The 25,917-nt window shown below is 42.9% G+C and overlaps 1 protein-coding gene across 2 annotated transcripts in view; it reads left to right on the top strand.

Moving 5' to 3' along the window:
- Positions 1-25,917, top strand: part of TNNI3K (TNNI3 interacting kinase) — a 2,668,544-nt gene that overhangs the window by 2,641,715 nt on the left and 912 nt on the right. For both annotated transcript variants that reach the window (XM_078668672.1, XM_078668665.1), the window contains one exon: positions 6,501-6,580. In XM_078668672.1, coding sequence (XP_078524798.1) covers positions 6,501-6,580 — 80 coding nt within the window. The remainder of the gene's footprint in view (positions 1-6,500; positions 6,581-25,917) is intronic.

The raw sequence follows: 25,917 nt of genomic DNA, 5'->3' as shown, positions 1-25,917 counted from the left end.
TCAAAGAGCACACTGGTATTGCTAAGCAGGTGGGCAATGGTGCTTCAGTTCCAGGGTAAGTGGTCTTGGTTTACCTGTGTGATGTCCCTTGACCCAGTAGGGAGACCAGCAGGCCTCGACCCCCAATCCTGGTCACAAGCAAAAGTATTGCAGAGGTCTCCCTTCGCACACAGCCCATCTAGCTATTTGCCTGATGACAATGTTTTGGGGGACTCAACCTCCCCTATTTATAGTCCTTTCCCAGACATCAAATGTGATTTAAGGTCTGGGTCTATGAATTGTTATGTTGGCTGTTAGAAATTGAGTCTCTGGCTGGCCGAGGCATGCACCCTGTCCAAGGGCCATAATCCTAGACAGGAAAAGTCAGATACACAACCTCAATTACCTTTGTTCACCCCCTGTTAGCTTGGCATAAAGCAGTCAAGCTTACATTAAGAGGCAATGTGTAAAGTATTTGTTCAACACTCATTACAGTAACACAGTGGAAGACAGCACATCAAAATAATCCACACCAGTTTAAAAACATAGAGCTTAATTTAATGAACAAAACAACACCAAAACAACAAAACTCCAATAAATAGAACCAGAGTTATGAATGTTTAAATATTACATCTAAATTCAGTGCTTAAACATCAGTAGCACTAGAGGTTACTTGAGGGCGCAGTAGACCGGGTAAAATATGAAAAATTAAGTTGACCGAGAGGAACGAGGGCCTGAAACAAAAGTCACGTAGGCCAAACTGAAACAGTACCTTTGTATGGAGCAGGCATCGAAGTCGAAGACTCAATGCATTGGTTCCATATCACTTAGTCGGGTGGATGCGCTGCAGCCGAGCCTCGCAGATGGTGGCGAAGGGCTGGTGCTGCATCAAAGTTCAGCCTTGCAGCAGCATATTTAAATCGGCAGTGCATTGTCGTTGAACCGGGAGCCGCGCCTTAGTCAATTCGGCAGTGCATCAGCATCAATGATAATGGGTCAGTTCCGACCGGCACAAAGTCGGGCCTGTGCTAGTTTTTTAGCAGGCCAGCACAGAAACCCACTTCTGAGGCCCTAAACTGAAGGGGACACCTAAGGCAAAGGTAGGACTCACAGATGGCAGATTCCAGATGCTGGATTGAGAGTTGCAGGCAGTCTTTGATGTCCCTGAGACTCCAGAACAGGAGGCAAACAATCAAGTCCTTTGAGTAACTTGGTTCTGGAAATGTACACAATCAGGTCCAGTTCTTCCCACTACCAAGTAAGGGGCAGCAGGGCAGCAAAGCAGGAGTCTAGCAATTCCAGCAGAGTGGCAGTCCTTTCACCAGCACAGAAGTCCTTCTTCCTGGCAGAGTGTCCTCAGGACCAGAGTGTTCTGATTTGATAAAATCAGAGGCGTAGTATTTATACTTTGGTGCCCTGGTTCTGAAAGATGGGAGAATTGTCTGGAAGGATCTTTTGAAGATCACACGGTTCCTGCCTTTCCTACCATGTCTCCAGACTCACTGTAGGCCAGTTTTGCAGCTCTTTGTATGTGGACAGGCACAATCCTTTTCAGGTGCAAGTGTAAGCTCCTCCCTCCCACTCAACTCTAGAAGGCTCATCCATCAGGATGCAAATGTCACACTCCAGCTTCCTTTGTGTATGACTGCCTAGAGGAAATGTAGAAGCCTAGCTGTTACCCAACCCAGAAGTGTAATCAGAGGCAGGCAGAGGCACTGAATGGTTAAAGTAAGAATATGCCATTGGCATTTTCTGACTTACAATTTAAAATCTGACTTCACCATAAGTTGCGACTTTAAATTGTGAGTCGAAAGACACCAAATTTGACATTTCTATCTTGTCCCAATTGGAAATTACACTTATAAGATGGTAAACGGTAATCTTAGTGCTAGCCTATGGGCAAAACATGTCTTGCAATAATGGAAAACAAATGTAAGTATTTCTTACTACCTGTACATGTCAAACTCAAAAATTGACTCTGTGTATTAAAAAGCAAAGTTTGGGCATGGCTAGTGGTTTAACTGGCCAGGTCGAAATAGCAGTTTAAACCTTACAGTGACGGGCCTGACACATATTTTAAAAGGCTACTGAAGTGGGTGGCACAATCAGTACTGCAGGCCAACTAGTAGCACTAAATGTACAGACCCCGGGGCACATGTAATGAACTTTATTAGGGAAGTATAGGTAAACTAAACATGCCAGTTAGGGATATGCCTATGTTAGCACTGGTCAGCAGCAGTAAAGTGCCCAGAATCCTAAAGCCAGCAAAAATGAACTCAGCAAAAAAGGAGGGGAGAAGAAAAAAGGTTTGTGGGTGGTCCTGCAGAAAGGGCTAGGTCCAACATTGGCGTTCTGCTTCTTTTGAAGTTGGCACTTCTCCTTTTCATTTTCCTTCATGAAAGATGTTTGTCACAGTAAGCATGACTCTGAAGCTGATTGATCAGAACATCATTTATGGGAGTGATCAGAGTTTGCACCTGGATGACAGCCACAGTGATATGCGCATTAAAGGGTTAATCCCAGAACCCCTGGCCTACTGTTTCTGATTTCCTATCAGCCCTATCTCACCTCCCTGATTTGTATACAGGCCCTTCCTTGAGACGTATCACTGAATCAAAGAACAGTGTTTTGAGATGTAAAGAGTGTTAGTTAAGTGAACTCAGTATAGTGCGACAACTCACCCCTGAAGGAGTCTCTAGGCGCTGTCCTAAATCATAACTTTTAAAATAGCCAGGTGTTTAGCAGTTTTTTAAAGCTGGTAAAGTTAGTGGAAGATCAAATGTTGAGAGGAAGCTTATTCGAATGAAAGGAGGCCAGGTAGGACAAGGCCCGACCACCATCTCTCAAAATACAGGGTCTCTTCCTTCCCACCAGTGTGTCCCCACCCAGCTCACAGGAATGCAGAAATGCACAAATCTGTCTTGGGATGATTCCTCTCCTCATCATGTTTTACTAGGCAAGTCTGGGCTTCCCAAAGTGGAACCCAGAGTCCTCCATACAATATTCCATTGCAAACATATTTACTAAGTGCACACTCCCCACGCACTTACAGTCATCCCTATATTTTGTAGATTTACCAGTACATAATGTATACAGTATACACTTGCAGTCTGCATAAATTCTTCAGTACTGAAGATTTCCTATATTTAACCTGGGTGTGCTTATATGCATTGCCAGCACACACTCACGCACTATGTTCAAGCTGCACAGCTCTTCGCCCTTTATGTATTCTACTTCACACAAGCACACAAACAACCAGCACATACAGTCCCTTTGCACTTACTGCACAGCACTACATCTTCCATCTAATGTATTTTTCTCAGGCATATATACACCCCGCACATGTTCTAACCACACACGTACTGCACAGTACTGCCCCATCCTTGCACTGTGGCCTTTCCAGGCACACGTACAACTAACGCAGTCACCACTCCTATGTTATGAAGCAAGCCACATCTACCTGATGTAGGCCAAGGGTGAATTAGGCATACAGCAGCAGAATTGTTACTTGTACAAAGCTGAGTGAGCTTTTAGACCTCACTCTAGTGACTCTCTGTAAAAAGGTCCTGTTCACTACTACTGATCACTGCACGGAATGCAGCCACCCCACGCCTGTGCTGCTTAACTCCTGGTGAAGGTGGTAATCTTCTACAACTATGCGGGCAGAATCGTGGGCACCCCTCCTGGTACAACAAGGCTGTAATTCATTAGACAGACAGATGTCATGGTGCACATGCATGATCCAACGTCACCTATGGAATGAAAATCAGCATTAGGGATCAAGACAACAGTACAGTTGGGCACTTAGCGCTGCAGTACATGTCTGTTCCATGCACTGGACTTTTATGTCCCAGCAAAGTCGTACACCGACCTTGTAACCACCATTGTAAGATTAACACATAATTGCCCAAGACTTTGCATATATGTACATGCACCCCACTTATGCACAAACTGCCTTGACAAACCACAAAAGAACACTTTGAAACACATCATTCAACAATGACGTGCCGGCCTATGTTGGTGTCTGTGGTACAAGTTATGAAACACTTAAGGCCTCATTACGATGTCGATCAAAAGGCTCCGAACGGCATTCGGATTTTGCTAACCTGTGTTGGAAAATATGTTTCCCACCGACTTAGAAACATTTCCGACTGACCGATTATGATAGAAAGGTAACTGTTCGGTCTTTCCAACTCGGTTTTGACCGGCATTCGGAGACTGCGAGTCAGTCGGAGCCGAATTGTACAGGTCTATGGACCGCATTTCCGACCGACGTTTTACGATGTTGGATTCGGACAGCCTTTCCGCATCGGTCTGTCTGAACACGAAACGGCTGTCGGAAATTGACTTTGGGGGCCCATAGCAGGCTCCCCTTTACGCAGAGGCCTCCGGTTGGGGCCCGTGAGGTTACTCATGGGACCACTCTTTCCAACCATGCACAATGTGGCAGGCACCATAGAGTACCCGCCACAGGGTGCAAGGTTTTCCGCAACCACCCCATTTTTTCAATGGGAGCCTGTGTTGTCGGTCGGAACACAGGCTTTCATTGAAGTCAATGGGAGGGAATCTGACCGAATGGTGTTTGGAAACATGGTAATCGGTCGGTCAGCCTCCCCGAACCCGAGTCAGTCGGAAACGATTCTGACAAGAAGTCAGTTGGAATGCTTTCCGATAGACATCGTAATGAGGTCCTAAATTTCAAAGAGTTTCTTTTGGCCCAGGAAAAATCAGTGATCTATCGCTTTTGTTTAGCCTGCAGAGAGCTGGCTAAAAAAAATATGCACATGTTATGGAAGTTGCTTGTGGTGCAGTCAGTGTGTTTCTCTCAGGCTGGGTCTTACTCAGAAATAGGGGTGGATGCACCTCTTGTAATTCTGTGTAGCATATTTAAGCAGAATTACTCTAAAAATGTCGTGAGATTACACGGATTTACAAAAGAAGAAAAATTCTACATTTAACACTATTTTCATAGTGCAAAAATGCAGCCTTACACCCAAAATGGACGCAAAGAAACATTTGAGGCAAAAAAAATATAGCGCTAAATGCAACAGAGTACGATTAGCAAACGTGCTGTTGCTGTAGAATTTTCCCCTCCCAAATTACTCTGAACGTCAACGTGTTATTATCGGCATTAAAGAATAACGCAGAATTACAGATATTTCTCTGATTACTCCGACGTAATTGAAATTCCGCCCCAGTCTAAACAGAGGAATGAAATCCATTGAACCTATAAATGGGAGACTCACTCGCAGACAGGAGGATATTTGCAGACAACTACATACAGAATGCCTCTTCAACCGTGTCATTGATCTTTGGAAAAACTACCACAATTTGCCAATATGAGAAATGTATGAATCTGATCATTATGTTATTGCCTTTTTTGAAACGAATGCTGAAACTTAAAAAATAACTTGGGTTCTTCAAATGAAAACAACCAGAATAACTAATCCCAGGATGAAAGAGGAGGCAGATGGTAGGCAGAGTTACATCCCTGGTTCTTTCCTTCCTGTGAGAAATGGTAATAGCTTAAGGAAGCATCAAGAAAGGCCAATTCAAAGAAAAGTAAATATGAATCCAACAAGAAAGAGTCTTTTAACATTCACTTACCTAATCCCGTGAATGTTGAAAGAAGTGAAACGCATTTGTCTTATATTGTTACTGTATGTTCTAGGCCCTTTGAAGAAACTACAAATGTCAGAAAGCTTCTAATGTTGAAAAAATAAAATGCAGTTTTGAACATCCCTTCAACGCACTCGAATTCTGCTGTACCAAGTAGCTCATAACAAAACAAAGCTCACCTTACCTGCCATGAGACAGCAGCTGGCATCAGGAAACATGAGAAGGCCGCATGCCTGCAGAATCTTTCGAACTCGGGTGAAACGCTAGTACAAATGTCACTTCCTGCGATAATTAGCTATGAAACCATCATTCACTTCTGAAACGTCGTTTGCTGCTTGGGCTGTTAAAATACCTGTGAAATAAATCGAGTGAGGAGAAATAGGTGTATGAGCCTGTCCTCGGTTTCCTGTCAGCTCCGATGCCACCTGAGAAGGCTGCATTAGCACACTTGAGGTGACACTCACACCTGCCTAGAGACCAAGTGCCCTCATGTGTAAACATCCGCGCGGGCAGGCGCAGTGGTATGGGTGGGGGAGGGGCGCATGCGTAACGGTCTTGGTCAGAATGGCTAATTTTTCAAAAGCTGATAGCCTGTTGCTGTTTAAGCATTCATGCCATTTGCTTATTGAGTTACTGCTTAAAGTACGTAAAAGGTAAGGTGCCCTCATACATTTTCCTGGCACTTTGAAAATGTATTTTGTGTGGCATGAAAACTGTGGCAAAGCAGTTCTCTCTCTCACGTTTGAGCTGTGGCAGCATTATACTGGTATAAGCAAATTCAACTGTAAAATGCTACATTTCGCATTCGCTTTTAGAAAGTATTTCTAAGGCAACTGAGAATACTGTAAGGTGCTTTTCACTCCTGATTTTGTAATAATATGAATATCTTCTATGTTTTACAGTAATGAGCCAAATACCTCACATGGCCTGTCTCTGGAGGACATGAGAAGAAGTTTCCAGTATTCACCAGTAGACAAAAATGGTCAGTATCTGCTCAATTGTGCCAGTTGTTAACTATGTCTGTTTGCTCAACGTTTATAATTTTAAATTAGCCATACATGCTAGATAACCGATGTTCAAATATCTATGTAATCATGTATTTGTGTAGCACACCATTGCCGTTGGTGGGGCGCCATCTTGTAGTTGCCTTATCCAGGAGTTAATACAGGCTGGAGCTGGACTCTCCATGCAGTTGGTATTGCACATGGTGGGTGTGTGTCTTTATGGCTGCATAACATCAAATAATTCACTTTATCGTTCACCTCACTGTTCTTGTTCACATTGAAGCTGATCCGGTTAACCCCTGAGTGACTAACCTGTTACAAACCATGGGTTTCACCAACACACCCCTGAATGATTTGACCTACCACAGGGAGCCTTCCTGTCCATTACCTTATTAAAACTATACGAAGAATCTTTTGGATCCTTAGTTACCAAGATCGACATCAAGATCCATTAATATGCTGAAGACCATAACTCTATCTCAAATGCCATCAACCCCAGACATACAGTGACTCAAAACCTGATGCAACATAATGCAAAATCTTCATAACAAGCATCTATCTAACCTGAACCAAAGACAGAAATCCTCCTGTTTGATTACAACACCAAACAGCCTCAGATTCAAGTTTTGTTGTATATCATGTACCCGCGAGGTTTCACCTTCCTGCTAGCAGTTAATGCAGAAACACTTCGCCGACCCTCGACGCAGACCTCTCCTTTTAAGAACACATGGTCAATAAAACCAATCCATTTCTAAAAAGTTTTGCATTAATACTTTCAAAAACATTAAATGCATACACATTTTTAACTGTGCAGTTTAATGATTTCTTTTCCAAAAGGATGATTTAAGCATTGATCAAGGAAGGACACAATTTTACATCCATACCTTCCTGGGCCTAGCACTTACATGGAATACCATTGACTCATGTGCTATGGTTCATAAGAATATGCACACCTTATTTTTCTACAGAGGATGTGTATCTGGGTTGTTTTAATAGAGAAGAAATACTGAATAACTTAGCCTTCACCGTTTTTGCCATTTAAGGGTGATTGGGAAACAGCCGCAGCCCATGCAGGTAAGAGCAGTGGGGTCGGCTGGGGGGCGAGGGGGGATTTTGACGTACGATGATGAGGGAAAATTAATTATTTATTTAATTTTCCATCTCCATTTTCCTTTGAAATACTCCCAAGCCGGCCTCACCGCTCTTACCTGCACAGGCCGCGGCTGTTAGGGAACCATTCATGATCATGTAGAGTTGTATTTAGATGACGGCAGAGGAAAAAAAAATTGTTAATAGGTTTGAAGGCACGATGAGTTTGATATTTTTATATAATGAAGGCATATATATTTATTGATGATTGTTCATGTGTTCTTTGAATACCTAACTCTTTATTTCATGTTTCAGTGGAAAGAAGTGATGTGAAATCTACCTATCCAGGTGTTATGTTGTTCCAGATGCTACCCACATATAATGAGAAGAATTAAAATAGTTGTTTACTGGCATTTTATGCATTCTGACTTGGGTGATGCTACAACTCATTGCTTTACATTGAGCTCCTTCAGGAATATTTTTTTATTTGAATAGGTAGGCTGATGCGATGTTATCTTGTATGCACTGTATAATTACTTGGAGGTAACATGGATTTACAGAGATACATACATTTCTCTCTCTGATTTATTAGGATCACCTATCTGCAGATGCATCACCTTTTCCCATAATTGTAAGCAAGGTCCGATGCACACAACAAATAAGTGTGATTTGAATGATCACCAACAAGTAACAAAGATGGAGTCGTACAGATGTGTTCTTTTTGTGTCGTTTTATTGGAATACATATATTAGGAACATGAGACCAGCCGACACGTGTTTCATCAAGAAGGGTGATAACCCGTGACTCTTCAGGGCTGTTAAATGATCATGAAGGGCGAGGTCGGGGAACCCGTGATATTTCCAAGCCGGTCCGGATCGGGTATTTCACAAAATATGAGCGTACTAGAGGTACGTCTTATGTGTACCGATTTGGATAATGTCGGATCAAATCCAGAAAACTGGGCTGGCGGTGTGTAAAGCCGTCTTTGGTTGCCGCGATTTTATAACGCTGGGGTTCGCAGGAGATACGGGTATCGTTGATAGCACGTCTCGCCGGGTGCGCACCATTTGGCGTTACAGCGTGCGCAATGGAATTCGTTTGATTTATTAATTTCTTTACTTACCTCCATTTGGCCGTATGCCGGAGTTTACTAGCCCTATTCTGGCCCTCCCCTCACCCGCCCCAATGCCCGGCAGCACTCCCTTGAGGAGCCACTACTGCTTCCAGGAACCCTTGGTGTCCTTGCTTTGTCCTTCCCTTAATTTTGCTCTGTAGCTACCACGTGACTGCAAATTCATCATTCCCTAATATCACCAAGAAAACCTAGAAAAGCCCTACCCATTTCAATAATGTTATGTTCTTCGCCATTGTACCACCTAAAATAAAGCCATAAAACAGTACACAGAATCAATAAATTAATGAATGACTGTGTAGTCAATTGCATGTTATAAAGTAAAAGAACATGTGATTCACTTGGGTTTGCTCTAAATGTTGTATGGAAATTCCAGATAATCTAGGAAAAGTAGTCAGGTTTTGCCTGAATATCAGGTAATCTGACTATGTTTACTAAGCACTGAAATCATTTCACTGCCTCACTGCAAAACAGAGTCCTATGTTTTAAGGGTGGTACACAATCCTATTGGCAGATTTTGGCAAAAATATATCTATACTCGGGAAGCCGCATCTCATCATGTCCCCATACATAAAATAATATGATGCTGATCGTAAGTGACTTACCAGGCTATATCAAGGCAAGAAATCAGGGGGTGATCTCCATAAAGGTGAAGCACAAGTGTTTGTCGAAAGCTTTGATCATTGACCAGAAGTGTCTGAAATGGCCTCACATGGCCCCACCTTAAAGAGATTCAGAAAACGACCCCTTTTAAAATCCTGTTACCAATGAGCTATCCGAGCCATGAATCTCTAATCACACCAGTAAAATGAGATATGCTTAGAGGTGTGTGAGCGATCACATTCTTCAAAAATGTGTTTGTGGCCAGTACTCAGAAACATGATCCATTTTAAGCCATCCCACATCCTCGCTGTGTCTAATATCCAAGCTATATAAACCCCGGGCCTCTAAAGCCCTACCAGCACTTTTGTGCAGCTGGAACTTCACTTTTTTTACGTTACTGTGGCGCAATGTGCCACTGCATATTTATAAGGTCATAAAAAGCCACTTTACATGGTTTTTTGAAGGCTTAATAAATATGGGCCACTTTCATACAGAAAACTGCGTGAAAGGGACATTCCATGGGAGTTACTGTGGGTGTTCCCATGCAACACCCGTGGAATCTGACAAATTTCCAGAAGTCGTAAAACTGGGAATACGTCACAACCTAACACCACCCCAGGGGTGGCGTAAAGGAGGTTCAAGGGTGGCATTAAGAAGGCACAACAAGGAGAAATGTTTTTACTTCTCCTTGTGCTTTCTACTTTATATGTGCGCTGCATACATGCACCACACATAGAAAAAGGAAATCGCCTCTTGTGATTGATTTTGTGCAGAAAGGTGTCCCTTCCTGCACAAAATCAATCACCCTGCAACACAGGCACCCTTGCACTAGGGTGCCAGGGTGCCTGCGTTGGCCCATGGCAGCTAATTGTGCGCCAGCGCTGGCGAAAAGGAAAGAAATGCGCTGAATCACATACATACGATTAATTTGTGTCCTTTTGTTTTTACGTAGGGTAGCGCAGCAAGATTACTTGTGGCGCTGCCCTACATCAAAACCTCTTAAATGAAGCCCTTCATGTTTCCACTGCTCATCTACCACGTGAATGGTCTGAAGAGACCCTGAGTTGACACGCAGTACAGATCACAACTCCTAAATAAATAAATATACAGCCTGATTCATGTACGGGCCGTTTTGCGTGGCCCTAATAGCGAATCATAGCGACTCGCTATTGAGGACACGCAAAACGGCATTCATGTAGGAATTGCTAAATAAATAGCGATTCCTACATGTTCTTTATTTGCGAGTAGCAATTTGCTACTCGCAAAAACTCCCCATTCATTCCTATGGGCCAAGAGGCCCATAGGAATGAATGGGGAGTATCCCTTATTTGCGAGTAGCAATTTGCTACTCGCAAATAAGATAGCGATTTTAAGGGTGCCAGGGGTGTCCAAAGGACACCCTGTAGCACCCCTAAAATGCACATTTGAACAGGTGTTGCGCACACACATGTCCAAAGGACATGTGTGTGTGCAACATGCAACTTAGAAAAATGCTTTTAAAAGCATTTTTCTGAGTTTTTGCTATTTACCGAGAGGTCTGACCTCTCGGTAAATAGCGGCCCCAAAAGTGAAAAATCGCAATTTTTTAATGTGTCATGAATAGCATTTGAGGAATCTCTAATAGAGATTCCTTAAATGCTATTCCTCGCATATTTGCTAATTCTTAAATAGCGATTTTTGCATTTGGGATCATGAATACCAAATGCAAAAATCGCACTCGCAAAGGATTCTCAGAATCTGGCCCTTTTGCGAGCGCTGTTAGCTACATGAATCAGGCTGATAATACTTACATAAATTAGCGACTACAGTGATGACGCAGGACAAGAAGGAAAAATTATTTTCGACGACTTTATTGTTCTTTGTGGCAATAGCTCACGGAGTACAAAAAAATCATACGCACGCACAATCTCCATTACACCAACAAGGAGGAAATACTAAAAATATCGTGCTTTCTGAGCCTAGCTATACACATGCAGAGTTAATGATCAGTGTAAAGTCTCTGATTATTAAAACTTGTTGTAGCAGTCAGGTCAAAATATTTCATGTAGCAGCACCGCTCAGTTGCAATAAAATAGCTTGCATAAATTCGAATAATGTGTTTTTTCTGTAGCAAAGCAAACATTCAGTATATTGAACACTTTTATTCCACCTGCCACTCAGAAGAAAATGTTACTTTCTTCCACATTTATATAAATATTTATGTGAAGAAACAGACATCAAGCCAGGCTGTGCGAAAGCACATCTGTCAGCACTTTCCATCATTTACTTTCAGTGCTCTGCAACAGAAAATGTAAAAATAAAATATTTGTGACGGCAAATAAGGTAAATATATGAAAGTTGCAAAACCTATTCAAAATATGCAACCCAAGTGTGTAGGAATTTATGTTGCATCTGAACCCAAGCATGGCAAGAAAAAATAATTGGAGATGCTGAGTGTGTTAGTTAAAGTGAACCACATCCAGCTCCGAAATATTATGAATATTATGTGCTTACTTGTGCTCCATAAAAGTGGGAGGGCATTTATTAAATTTCATATGGCATTTGATTAACTCATTAACTCTTTAAATATAGTTTAATAATATAGTTTAATAAGTGATAAGTTGACTGACCAACAATTAAGCCAACATATGGCCAAAATCTCAGATTCATGCCTTAAATACCTTAATTGAGCACTGGGTCAATGCAGTAGCCTTTCATAAAATAGTGGGGAATTTTATTTTTTGTGGTGATCATTGTTCAATCTCACAAACGATTCACAAAAGTTAAAGTATATTCATAAATGTCAGCACACATAATAGTAAGCCTATTCATGTGTGTACGCTTACAAATGGAAGGTAATCATATACACACTGCTTGTATTTAACCCTAGTAGGTCTATTTCCCCCCTCACTTGCAAGCATGTAGACGAGGGTGAGAATAGAAATAAGGTCATAAATTGTGGATATTTCTGGCAACTGCGAGTAGGCACAATAATACTTTACACTGCACAAAGCTCTGAATGGAAAGAAATAGACAACAAGAAACACACAACCCCAATCACTCACATCAGGTACGAGTCACAAGTAGGGGCACATGAATACAGCCAACAGGGCTTTGACCTCTTCCTGTTCTGCCTTGTGAGAAGGTTCATATTTGATTGATATTGCAGCCTCCTGCTTCACGTTTTCATGCCCTGGAGCAGTGGCTAATAGTCCAGAGGCGACTGTGAATGTTCATTCATGTACTGATCTGACATAGCCACCACTGGATTTATTGACATTAACCACACAAAGGAACTCTTCAAAATAGTCAAGGAATTCTCCAACCCGACAGTCACAGAGAACAGCATCCATCCCACCCATGAACTCTGTCACACCCTCTCAGACCACTTCCAGAGCAAGATTGCCACCATTGACAACAACTTCCATTCCCAACCCACCACTCACAGCCTAGATAACCTCAACCAACCAGCGAACACCAACGAACGATCACCACCTGGTCCCCGCTCACCACTCAAACCACCACAGCTGTCATGTTGTCCATCCACCCTGCCCCCACCACCTCTTCAACCAGCTCTATCAACACGGAACTCATCAGTATCCTCAACACCTCCATCACCACAACAACCTTCCCGGACAGATGGAAACATGCAGAGGACAGCCCCCTCCTAAAGAAACCCTCTGCCAACCCCAGGAACCACAACAATTACAGACTGATCTCCCTGCTCCCCTACCCTGACAAAGTACTAGAGAAAGCCATCAACCAACAGCTCACTGAATAGCTGGAACAAAACCACCTACTCAACACTACTCAATCAGGATTCTGGGCCAACCACAACACAGAGATCGCATTGATTGAGTCCACAGACAACATCAGACCTCTCCTCAACCACCTTCGAAACTGTGGGCCCTGATCCTCTTCGACCTCTCTGCTGCATTCAACACTGTCTCCCACCACACCCTCATCGACGTAAACAGAGTATCTGACTGCATCCCTACACTTCTGCACCCAAGCGCATCATCTGAGGCTTACTTGAAGGATCGCCCCTCAGCCCCACTTTGTTCAACATCTACATGACCTTCCGCTCAGACGTCATAAGATCTCATGACTCCACATTATCTCCTATGCAGGCGACACACAAGTAATCTGCGCACTCACTGAGTATCCCACCAGCGCCAAAACCAACTTCTGCAACGCCATGACCAACGCCACCAAATGGATAATAGACAAATGCCTCAAACTCAACTCTGACAAAATGGAAGTGCCAGTCTTCGGGAAGGACGTCTCCGCATGGGACCACAGGAGGTGGCCAACAGAAAGTGGATCAACAGCCACACAGACATACCATGTACCCAACCTGGGCATCATCCTCGACAGTCAACTGACCATGAAAGGTCAAGTCAACACAGTCACAGGCATCTGCTTCCACACCCTTTGCATGCTCGGCAGAATCTTTAGGTGGCTCCCAATCAGCACCAGGAAGACACCACACAGGCCCTTGTCACCAGCTGCCTCAATTACGGCAAATCCCTCTATGCCAGATTTCCAATCAGCCCCTCAGAATGCACCGGCCCATACACAACACCCCAGACAGACTCATCCTGGACCTCCCCAAATCCACTCACATCATTCCCAACCTCAGGAATCTCTACTGGCTCCCCATCTGGAAGAGATGCCAGTTCAAGAGCCTCATGCACGCATTCAAAGCCCTACAGGATCAACGATCACCCTAAATTAACCATCAACTGAACTTCTATCTGCCAGCAAGACACCTGTGCTCGGCCTCACTCACGCTCACGCACACACCCTTCATCCGTCTTAGCTGCAATGGGGGCAACTCCTTCTCCTATATCACTGTCAAGACCTGGGACGACCTTCCCCTCCACGTCCAAACAGCACCCTCCATGGCGGACTTCAGAAAGAAACTGGCTTTTCGAAAAAGACACGGCAACCTCAACGCCCAGATACCACTGAGTGACAGTGCTGCACTATACAAATTCGGATCCGATTGATTCACTGATTGAATTCCATTGGGCCAATTTAGAGATTTAAAAAGTTTAAATGGTACAATTATGGAGTGTCGATATGTAGGGTGGCTTCTATATATGGGCAATATGTACTCCTCAGTGGTGATTATGTCATTTTGGAAGCTAAGATTTGACTCTAAGACATCAGGGGCAGATGTAGGTAATCCGATTTACCTACTCTTAAATACCGAATCCGTATTTAAGAGTAGGTAAATAGGAAGCAGAGAGATGTAGGTAATCTTTATTTTGCAATTACCGGATCGGTAAGATTCGGTATTTACCGATTCGGTAAATACCGAATCGGTATTTCCCATTGATTCCTATCGGCCTTGAAGCCCATAAGAATCAATGGGAAATACCGATTCGGTATTTACCGAATCGGTAAATACCGAATCCTGGCCGGGGGAACGGGGTGTCACTTTGATACCCTGTAGCACCCCAATTGCAGGCTTGTGTGCCATGTGGCACAGGTGTACATGCACAGATGTGCATGTACACAGGAATTTGGTATTTTACCACCCAATAGGATTGGGTGGTAAAATAAGAACTCCTAAGGGCCTGTGGCACTGCAAACTGTGCCACCTACATATGGATTTACAGAATCGGTATATTTACCGATTCGGAAAAATACCGAAGTGGTAAATTTACCGAATCGGTAAATATACCGATTCTGTAAATTCCGAGCCACCTACATGTCAAAAGCCAAATACCGGTCGGTAACGGCCGAAATCGGCCGTTAGAGACCGGTATTTGGCTACCTACATCTGGCCCCAAGTATTGATTATGTTGACCCAGATATTCACTTTTCTTGGCAATTTGGAATTCATTTGCCATCATCACTATCTGGTCCTTCTGCAAATATAGCAATGTTAGTGGTATCCACTGCTTTTGTAGCATCCAAATGATCTGATGTATAAGCCCCCAAATTACATTAATGATCTGGCAGCACCACTGCCCTACATTAAACAGTACAACACAAACACAGAGACACTGACAAAAAACTTTATAAGGCTCTCTCTCTCTCTCTCTTTCTCTCTCTATCCCTCTCTCTATCTCGCCCCCTATCCTTATTCCTAGTCTCCACAAAGCACAAGGCTAGGACTGGATCTATTTTTATGCAGTTCCACAAGAGCCTACTCTGCCCAGAATGACTAGTCCGATAAGAAGATCCAATAAAAATATAGCAACTCAGAGTGTCCTCGATGCACCTGCATTGTGCCACCAAATGCTTTTAAGGCTCCAGAAAAGTAAAACAAAGATTGTTCCACATTCAGGCCCCAGTAGGTCAGAGCTTGTTAATGTATAATGGCAAACGGGCTTCAAGGCAAGGATGACAATGCTATGTGCAAAACTATGCTCCTGAAATATGCGCATCCTAAAGTGGTTTCAAATTTTTGAAGGGATTTATATCAGAGATCTTTGTGCAGCACAAAGCAGCACACATAGAGGTTCCAAATCACCATTTATGATTGTTTATGGGCAGGAAGGAACACCTTGGTGCACATAAACAGCCATTCCCACAACACAGGCACCCCTGCACTATGGTGCAAGGATGCCTGCAATGGCACTAAGCAGCGCAGGGGGAAACACAGGGCTGCAGCATACTGTTGTAAATACAGTGCAGACCTGCCTTTCCAAAGTAGTAGAGCATGGCATTAAGCCAAGAAGGCTATCGCCGTGCTCCACTACTTTATATGTACAGTCTTACGTCCTGTTCTCCCAAGGCACAGTACTGTTTCCAAGCAGGATCCCTGCAACATGGCACCACCAGTAAGGATTTGGTGCCTATTCAGCGGGTCTCCTGAGTAGTTCTTGTGTATGCCGTTAGTACCCTCACACCTACCACCGGGGACGTTTGTAGTGTTGGGGATATATCCACCACAGTATTTTTTGGAAGAACCTAATTTTTACTGTTGGTTGTTCAAGGTTGAACCTTTAAACGGATTTGTTTTTTGCACTTTATATCCATTTTTTCTAATGGCACAGCCACAACCTATACCAATTGCAGACAATTGCAGACTTTCTGCGTTTTTTCATGTAGCTTTGCATGGCCTTGGAAGTCTTTTACTCTTGGGTCAATTTTCCTGCTGTTGATTGTAATTCAGGCACATTTCACGAATACACTAATGTTAACCTACTGCAGCAATACAGAGCCTATTTCAAGTCACCTTATACATGTACTTGCACCAGTATGCATGCGTCCCATTAGTAATGAAGTCTTAATGTTAATGAACTATAACAAATTTACAATGGTCTAATTAGACTATATAGAGGCTTAACTCAGTATGTTATGCACACCTTGATGGCTGTCCCAGCAAGTGTAGGCTTGGCAGGAAAGGCTCAATTGTTAGCTGTGAAAAAGATGAGTCCTATAATTGTTCATTTAGTTATGGGCAAAATTCTCACAAGCTGTGAAGAAATAATTTTTTGGATCACCAAAATAATGTATCAAATTGAAGCTGTGTTTCCCATTTGGGACCATAAGACATGCACCGGATATTGACTTTGTGCTTACCCCATGGGATGTTCCCCATAATATGTGACAGTGCCACTTTGGGCACAGTCTTTGCCGCTGTCTATACCATCTGCGACGTACCACAAGGATCATCACTCAGTCCCACCCTCTTCAACGTATACATGAGTCCCCTCGCATCCATCGCGCGCCAACACAACCTCAACAGCATCTCCTACGCAGACGACACCCAGCTGATCCTCTCCCTCACCAAAGACCCAAACACCGCCAAAACCAACCTACACGAAGGGATGAAAGAAGTAGCCGAGTGGATGAAGAACAGCCGTTTAAAACTGAACTCGGACAAAACGGAAGTCCTCATCTTAGGTTCATCCCCCTCCGGCTGGGACGACTCATGGTAGCCACCGGCCCTGGGAACCGCACCCACACCAACAGACCACACACGTAACCTAGGCTTCATCCTGGACTCTTCCCTCTCGATGACCAGACAAGTCAACGCCGTCTCATCATCATGCTTCAACATCCTACGTATGCTCAAAAAAATCTTCCGTTGGATCCCCACCGAAACAAGAAAGACGGTCACCCACGCACTGATCACAAGCCGACTGGACTACGGAAACACCCTTTACGCCGGAACCACAGCCAAACTACAGAAAAAACTCCAACGCATCCAAAACGCCTCAGCCAGACTCATACTAGACATCCCCCGCCAAGCTCACATTTCCAGTCACCTGAAAGACCTCCACTGGCTCCCCGTCAATAAGAGAATAACGTTCCGTCTCCTCACCCACGCACACAAAGCCCTCTACGACCTTGGACCCGAATGCCTCAACACGCGCCTGTCCTTTTACACCCCCACCCGCCAACTATGATCGTCCAATCAAGCCCTCGCCGCAATTCCACGCATCCATAGATCCACCATGGGAGGAAGATCCTTCTCCTACTTAGCGGCCAAAACCTGGAATTCTCTCCCCACCCACCTCCGCCTCACACAGAACCACCTATCCTTCAGAAAACAACTAAAAACTTGGATATTCGATAAATAAAATACCCCCCTCCCTCAAGTGCCTTGAGACCCTCTGGGTGAGTAGTGCGCTATACAAATGTTAAACTTGAAACTTGAAACTAACACATGGTACTCTGTCTATGTAAGTCTTGTCGGAGGTGTTAAAGCAAATACAGAATGAACACGGGGCAGCTGCTGCCCTGGATTTGGGGTTGAAACTAATGGGAAACTTTGCAGTAGTCTCTGCAATGATTCTGTCTAACATTAAAGGTGAAGCGGCTTCTCTGGCTATACGCCAACAGTTTGCGAAGGTTGCACCACTCAACCATGAACATGAGCTATCTAGAATTATTGCTGAAGTATATACTTCTATAGGACACAATAATTTGGGTACCCAGCAAACCACAACTTGGCAAACCTAGTGCCAACAAGGATACTTCAAAGCCAAACCTGGAGTTTGTTAAAAAATGATGGGACAAACCCAGACCTAAAGAAAAAGTTAAATCTCAAGGAGGATCTCCACCTCCGGAGTCCTCTGACAGACGATACACTTTGCATGATCACATACAAATAAAAGCACCTGATAGGTATTAGCTTTCTGTTACTTGTCCTTCTCGTTCCTTTCAGGACTCACCAGAAAAGCAATACAAGAGAGGAGGGCATTCTGATTGCAGCCAGAAAGAGTATGTGAAACCGAAGAGGGACTCACAGCACTCATCTGACGTCAAGTTAAAGGAGGAAAAATCACTTCAATTTAAACCCCAATTTCAGAAGAAGAAAGTTGAAATTATACCCCAAAGAATGACACAGACACTGAGAACTTTCCTCAAGAGCACAACAGTGGTCACTCGCTGGAATCTTAAGGAGTTTCTTGCAGTGACAGCACCTGATATATGTATTAAAGTTGAAACCCCAGACAGGCATGTGGCCCCTCCAGACAGATTATATACTTTGGATATACAAATTGAGGTTGACATACAGCGCACTTTTAGAGTAATATTCTGGGAAAATGTAACTTTATCACACAACATTTTCTTAACGGAGAACGATTGGCCCCCACAGTCTGTCCAAACAGCCCCACAGGGTGAAGATGTGATACTCCTTTTCTGCACTTATACCTGATGAAGTCAAACAAGCCTTTGGAGCTTAATGGGCTCTCGCACTAGCCCCAGCTTTATTTTGCAATCATGTTGGCTGGGATAAGGATTCCCCTTATCATATAATACCCACAAGTGTTATGACAATATCCCATTAAACAGGATGCTAAACCTGTTAGAGAAATACTCTCCCAGTTGGAGTATGACAGAGTAATTGAAACCTGTGAAATCTGTTATAGACCTGGATCATTCATATTACATAGTCTTAGGCTACAGGCATTTTAACAGTCATACAAGCACATTTGCAGTTCAAAATACATACAGTACGGCAGTTATATTTAATATAGTCTGTAGGAAACACAAAACAACTTTGGATATTTACAATGTTTTTTTCTGCCAAACTTTTTCACCAGAAAACAGAGACTTTACTGCCTTCTTGGCACTCAGCTTTCAGCGTCATTGTGCAAACTTACTGTGGAGTATGAGAAAAGTCCTGGACGGTTTGCTGCCCGCATAGTGTCAATTCTACAAGATATTAACTCCCAACGCATTGTCCTATTTAGATGATAGCTACCTGATGGATGATGAGTTAAACCCACATTTGTCCAGAGAGGATCGCATAATATTGGGATTCATTCAATCTGGCTACAAATTCAACTTTGAGAAATCTAATATAGCACTTCTAAGTGTCCTATTTTTAGGTTACGAACTTACGAAGTATGCTCTGTTACAGCCTCCAAACACTCTACAGATACAGCAATCCTTGTTAGGCTCCCTTAATTTAGGCAGAATGTACATACCTGATTATGCACAAGGCTTTAAGGGCCACATGCATCAAGCTTTTTTCCAGTAGCAAATGGACCGATTCGCAGAATCGGCCTGTGTGCAACCTGCAAAAGGCTTTTTCGGATGCATCAAAGGCTTTGACTTAGCAAACTAAATTGCAAATGCACTTAAGGGAATTGCAAATTGAGATTCCCTTAAGGCAATACATCAAGCCTTTCCTAAAGGTAAACTGTGCACCTAGGAAACGCTATGTACCATCAACTTTAAGTTGATGGTAATTTGAAAACTCTTTGCAAAAATGCACTAAAGTGCATTTTTTAAAGTGCCATGTGGACATTTATCTTTTGGGGCGGTGCATCGGGGGGCCTTAGGCCCCCTGGCACCCTTGAAATAGCATTTGCAATTTGCGATTACCAATTTGATAATCGCAATTTGCGAATGTAATTCCCTATCATTCCTTTGGGTCGATAGGCCAATAGGAATGAATGGGGTGACAGTACCTAATAGCGATTCGCAATTTGCAAATCGCTATTAGGTAATGTTTAGGAATCCCAATTTATTCTGCGATTGATACATGCATAAGTAATTGTGATTCCTATACAGCGATTCCTTAACATTTTTTTATAGGAATCTCAATTCCTTATGTTGATGCATGTGGCCCTAAATCATTATATGAATTGATTCATCCTGATATTTTGTGCTATTATAGGACATCAGAATATACTAACATACTTAGATCACTACAGTCTGACTTTCCTGCAACACAACACTTACATCCATGTGTCAAGACAACAAATCTGGTCTTCCGTATAATTGCAGGTGCTATTGGCTTTACTTATGTCACCTTTAATGAAGGTGAGACAGTGGCAATTGCATATAAATTTCATTTATATTCCAATGCAGAAATGCGTTTTGCTTCCACTGAAAAAATACGGACTGCGTGCAGATGACTACACTTAAAGAGCGGCCACTTGCACAAGTGAACACATTATTGTTGTTACTCCAATTCCAGCCTTGAAGGCTGTCCTCAAAGCTAGCATTCCTTAAGCTAAAGCTCTACATCTTGGATGATACAATGGGCAGTATCCTTAACAGTTGTTTATGTAGACTTTGTCTTTGACCCGTCTTTACAGACAAAGGAGTTTCTTTAATAAGAGCATGTCTATCCCATGCCCAGAAATATTTTGCCTCTTCATCGGTATACATTGTTTATACTGATGGTTCAGCCTAACCTGCTTCAAGTACCAAACACCAATATTCAGCGGCATACCCCACTGTTCTTGATGTGACGTTGGATGGAAAATCCCAACCCCAAAAAACATGCACACAGTCCTTAGGGGACTGCTCTGTGTAGGTAGCTGAACTGAAGGTCTTATTATTTGCACTGAAACACACAAATCCTGGATTCCCCACATATATTTGTATTATTGTGTCCAGTCTTTTAATGGCAATTTGCATTTTTGGCACCAAATTGGATTCAAAGATTCTAAAGAAAACACAGTAAAGCATAAAACCCTTTTGGTGAAGGTGGCAGACCTTAAAGATGGGTTGCCACTGACTTATGCCATCCATACATTGGGTCATCAATGTGTGGGACCACATTTTGTAGAGAATGTTTTGTCAGATGAAGTAGTCAAATCTTCAGTTGTGACTGCAACAGTTGTTATAGTGACTCATGACCAGGATAGAGATTTATATCTTGTCTGCAGTTAATGCTACACACAACGGCACCCCTTTGCCTAGGGGTTTTACAGCTAAACACACATATCATCTAAGTCATGGGTACTCAGAAACATTTTCCCAGGGGCCAAAATGTTTGATCTGTGATGTGACCAAGGGCTGCATTGATGCCAACAGGGTGGTGGTTGGGACAGTCTGTTGGACAACAGTGTCTGTGGTACGGTGGGTTTAGGGGAAGTAGAGGAAATATATATATCTAGTGATGAACTGCACAATGTGAAATTGTAAAACCTGGGATTAATCCCCACTTTACCAAATTGTGTGATCCCAGGCAATTGTTTTCACTTTCCCTCCATTTTCTTCACTATCTATATAACTTCAAGATGTGCGCTTTACAAAATCCTCCCCTGTGTTTGATTTATACATTATAATGTTGTTCATGTATAATAGGAACCCAGGCCACTCAAGAGAATGCACATAACAACTAACTTAACTCTTAGTTCAAAATTGGCATTGTTGTCAGGGTGGAGGGAAGAATTAATGTTTTTAAATTCATGTTTGAAAACAATCACTTTAAACAAAAAAATACTTCTCATCGCAGTGATATAATGTGATGTAATAAGGAGAAACGGTTCTGCATGTTAATGAAATACACTTTTTTAATTTAGAGGAGACTTTATACAATGTTTAGACTTTTACAGCAAGATATGTTTAAAATAAGTGTTGGTAAAGTTAAGAGGTGCAGTACACCCTACTTACTTCCTTTCTTTAACTTCACTTAACCTTTAAATAAATGCTTGCCTTTTTATTAAACATCTTTTTGATGTTAGTGCTTAGTTGAGAGGAACGCAGTCGAGTGCTGCTGTTGACCAGGGGCCACAAGTAAAGGTAAGGAGGGTCGCATGCAGGCCCGTCCGATACTTCAGTGATACACATGAACTAAATGTTCCCTTTGAACCAGTTCCAGGGGTTGGCAATCTTTTGATTCCCAACTAAGATTGCAGGCTAGCCTTAGTGATAGCTGCACATGAAGGTGTTGCTTCTGCACACGCAGGTGCGGCGGCCACAATTTTTTGGCTACAGCAACGTTATCAGTGGCGTGGCTTACATAAACAGGCCAAACAAGAAATATGTCCTTAGTTGTGACATTTATCAACAAATTAAATCTTCCACTGTGGCTCGTCCACCGCAGACACACCTGTTGATTTCCAACAAATCTTTCTGCTGCATTTATTTGGACCACTGTGGTCCTCCAAATTTAGATGGAGTGTCTAAATGTATCCTGCTTGCAGTTGATTCTTTCTCAAGGTTCCTCAGGGTGTGGCCAAAACATTTGGCTGACAATTAAACTGTTATTAAAAATTTACAAGTCTTTATTGGAACTTATGTATGCACTACGTTCCACTTATACCATCGCCCTGCATTTGCCTTATAAGTGTATAAGGATTCTATGGCTTCCCTGGGTGTAGAGATACGTTACTCTTCTACATATCAGCCAGAAGGCAATTCTGCTGTGGAGAGGATGAACCATGACTCAAACCAGTCCTTAACCACTAGAGCATTAGGTACAGGGCATAGTGGATCCACCACCTATATGGGGTACAAAGAGTACATAATTCTCTCCCTAAATGATCTCTGGGTGGACAGACTCCTTATGAGCTCCTTTATGTCTTTATTTGCAGCACTTTGGTTCTATTTTTGCTTCTCTGCAATGGATGTTCTGTTTCGTAGCCCATAGGTACTAGAACTACCACCGGACCAGCTTAATGTGAGTGCATAATACGACTCTTTGGAGTCCCTTTGCTCCGGTAACTACACATTGACTGGCCATTGTCATTCTGACCCACCTGGTTCACCTGCGTACAACCCATGTTTCATTGCCTATGGTGCCCCTTTGAGTGGGTACTGGATGTTTTCTAGGCTATGCGATTGCCTGTTCCTGTGGACATGTACTTGTTAATGAGTCAGATAACGACCCAATTTCAGAGTTGTTCCACAAACTTGTGGATGCTTCAAAATGCATGGTACGTGCCACTCCGTTTGAGGGAGATGGGTGCTTCAGCACAAGGAATACTGAACTCTTGCTCTATTTACATGGATGCAGGTCACCCAGCTACTCAGTATCGGCTGATAACAAGGATCATGTCTGCTCCATGGAGCTTTTAAATGGGGCAAATATGGAATCATCGTCTGTGGAGATGAAATCTATTCTATATCCACTAAACATTGATTATGTGGAAAAAATCTTGGGTGCAGCCGGTACACCTTAATTTGGCCACGTTTTCGAAATGTTCATGTTATATATTTTTTATTTTAACCCCTTCCACGCTCATGACGAGCTGGGCTCGTCATGAAGTAGCCTCCTCGCACGCTCATGACGAGCCCAGCTCGTCATGTAACATGCACTTTACGGATTCTCAGCATAGCAGGGGAATATGCTGAGCATCCATGGGGTTAATGATCATAATTTGTTTGTATGCTAATTAGCATTGCATTGAATTTTCTTTGCTTTTGCGCGTGTTTTTATTATTTAGTCGGTTGCTAAGTTACTTTCCTGACTAAAGAGGGGATGTTGTGATTTCCCTTTTGGGTCCACTTTGTTTCCCCCTTTGTAGCACTTATTAGCTGTTTTAACTGGCCACTGCTTCGCACAGCCACACATAATACATTTGTTTTTGTGACACAATATTATTTCAGAAATATGCTGCAAATATTATTTATTATTCAGAGTCTCTTCTTGGGATTCAGTAATTTCTTACAAAGTCGAACAACACTAGGTACTATTTTCTTGTGCCAGAGCAGAGCAACATCTCCTAACCTTTTAGATATATCATCGTAGCACATCTATAGTTTTCTAACACAGTAGTTTTTATCATATAAACCATGTCTTGCCCCTTTGGGAGGTAGGCATGTGAATCCAGCAAAGAGTCCACTTCTCGAAGGGGGGCAGCAGCCTTGCATAAACTGAATTTACACCTATGATGCCGAGCACCTAACTACGCACACCATGTATGGGGTCCGCTGCTAATCCCAGAGATTACTAATGTATCCCTTTGCTCAAATAGTGAGAGTAGGCCTAGATAGATATATTAGTTGCCATGTTTGGGTTGTTCATTGTTTACAGCCTGCTAGCAGGCCCGGACTGGCCGTTGCGGGCACCGGGCAATCCCCGGTGAGTCGCAAGGATGGGGGCCGGTTGGGACCCCTGGGGGCCGATTTTGTTACGAGGCCGGGGGGGGGGGAGTGGCTGGCGGAGCACTTTGCCAGGGCGGGTTTTCGTTCCCAGTCCGGCCCTGCCTGCTAGTAATGTTGATTATTGTTGTAAGTTGTATTTGTTTACCAATAGAAGCGCACTTGCTTCAAAATAGGCTGATATAGTTTCAATAAATATATTGTAAACTTCCTTTGTGTCTTACTTTGTTTACTATGGACATGAATTAGTGAGAACCAAAGGTGATGATCTGTTTACACGGGTCCCTTGGGGACTGGATGTTCATGTTCTAGGTTGTACGAAATCAACTGCTACTCTAGAAAGGTTAGGAGTCAGGTGAGGCATTGAGCTAGTCGGGTTTGGGCCTACAGGTCCTGTTCTCCCAAGGCACAATTCTGTTTTCAAGCAGAATCTCTACCAAACACTCTATGTCAAAATTACCAAGCAAAGCAAGGCCACCTTGCATGGCCCTGCGTTGCTTAGTAAATCTGGAGTAATGCAAGACAACGCAAGTCGGAAGGTGTCCCTTCTTTCACAATCCTTCATACAAAGCAAGCCCCCTGACACATGGCCTGCATTGGAGCTAGGTAGCAGTTTATATGCAAGTGCAGGCAGAGAGTAGGAATGTGCTGTATAATGTTAACTACTGCTCATTTCTGCCCTCGACCTTTCACGCAGCGCAGTAAGGTGTCTTGCCAGATTATGTTGCATGAATATTTGAAAAATCTGACCCAGGTGCTTAGGATGTTTTTTTTAGAGAGTTATATATAGCGTGAACTTGACCCGAGTCAAGTATCAGAGCTGTTCTTTCCACCTTGTATTAACTAAATAGCACTGTGGGTTATTGTTCCAGTGTTTATTTATCAGTGATTCCATTTGAATGTGTGTGATTATTACCTACTCCGAAATCATTTTATTTGCTTATTGCTATTCTAAGTGTTCCCAGGCAACATTTACTTTTTTCAGCGTCAAAACAGAGTTAAGAAACCTGTGCTGATTCGAATCTTGAAGAAGAAATGTTTTATAGAGAAGGAGTAAGATCCGAACTTGAACAAATAAAAACACTGATTGGCTCCCAGAAGTACTAGTTTTCAACTAAACATATTCGTTAAAAACTATCTGGTTTAGAGCTTGTACTCAACGTTACAATTGTTTAATTGCCTTCCAAAAGTAGGAACCTGCGTGAGGTACTCTTTAGAGTCCCCAGAATTTGATTTAACTTGTTATTAATG

The sequence above is a fragment of the Lissotriton helveticus genome, chromosome 1_2, assembly GCF_964261635.1.
Source record: "Lissotriton helveticus chromosome 1_2, aLisHel1.1, whole genome shotgun sequence".
Lineage (NCBI taxonomy): Eukaryota > Metazoa > Chordata > Amphibia > Caudata > Salamandridae > Lissotriton > Lissotriton helveticus.
Note: the sequence above shows the minus strand (reverse complement) of the source record. Positions and strands in the feature narration are given on the sequence as shown.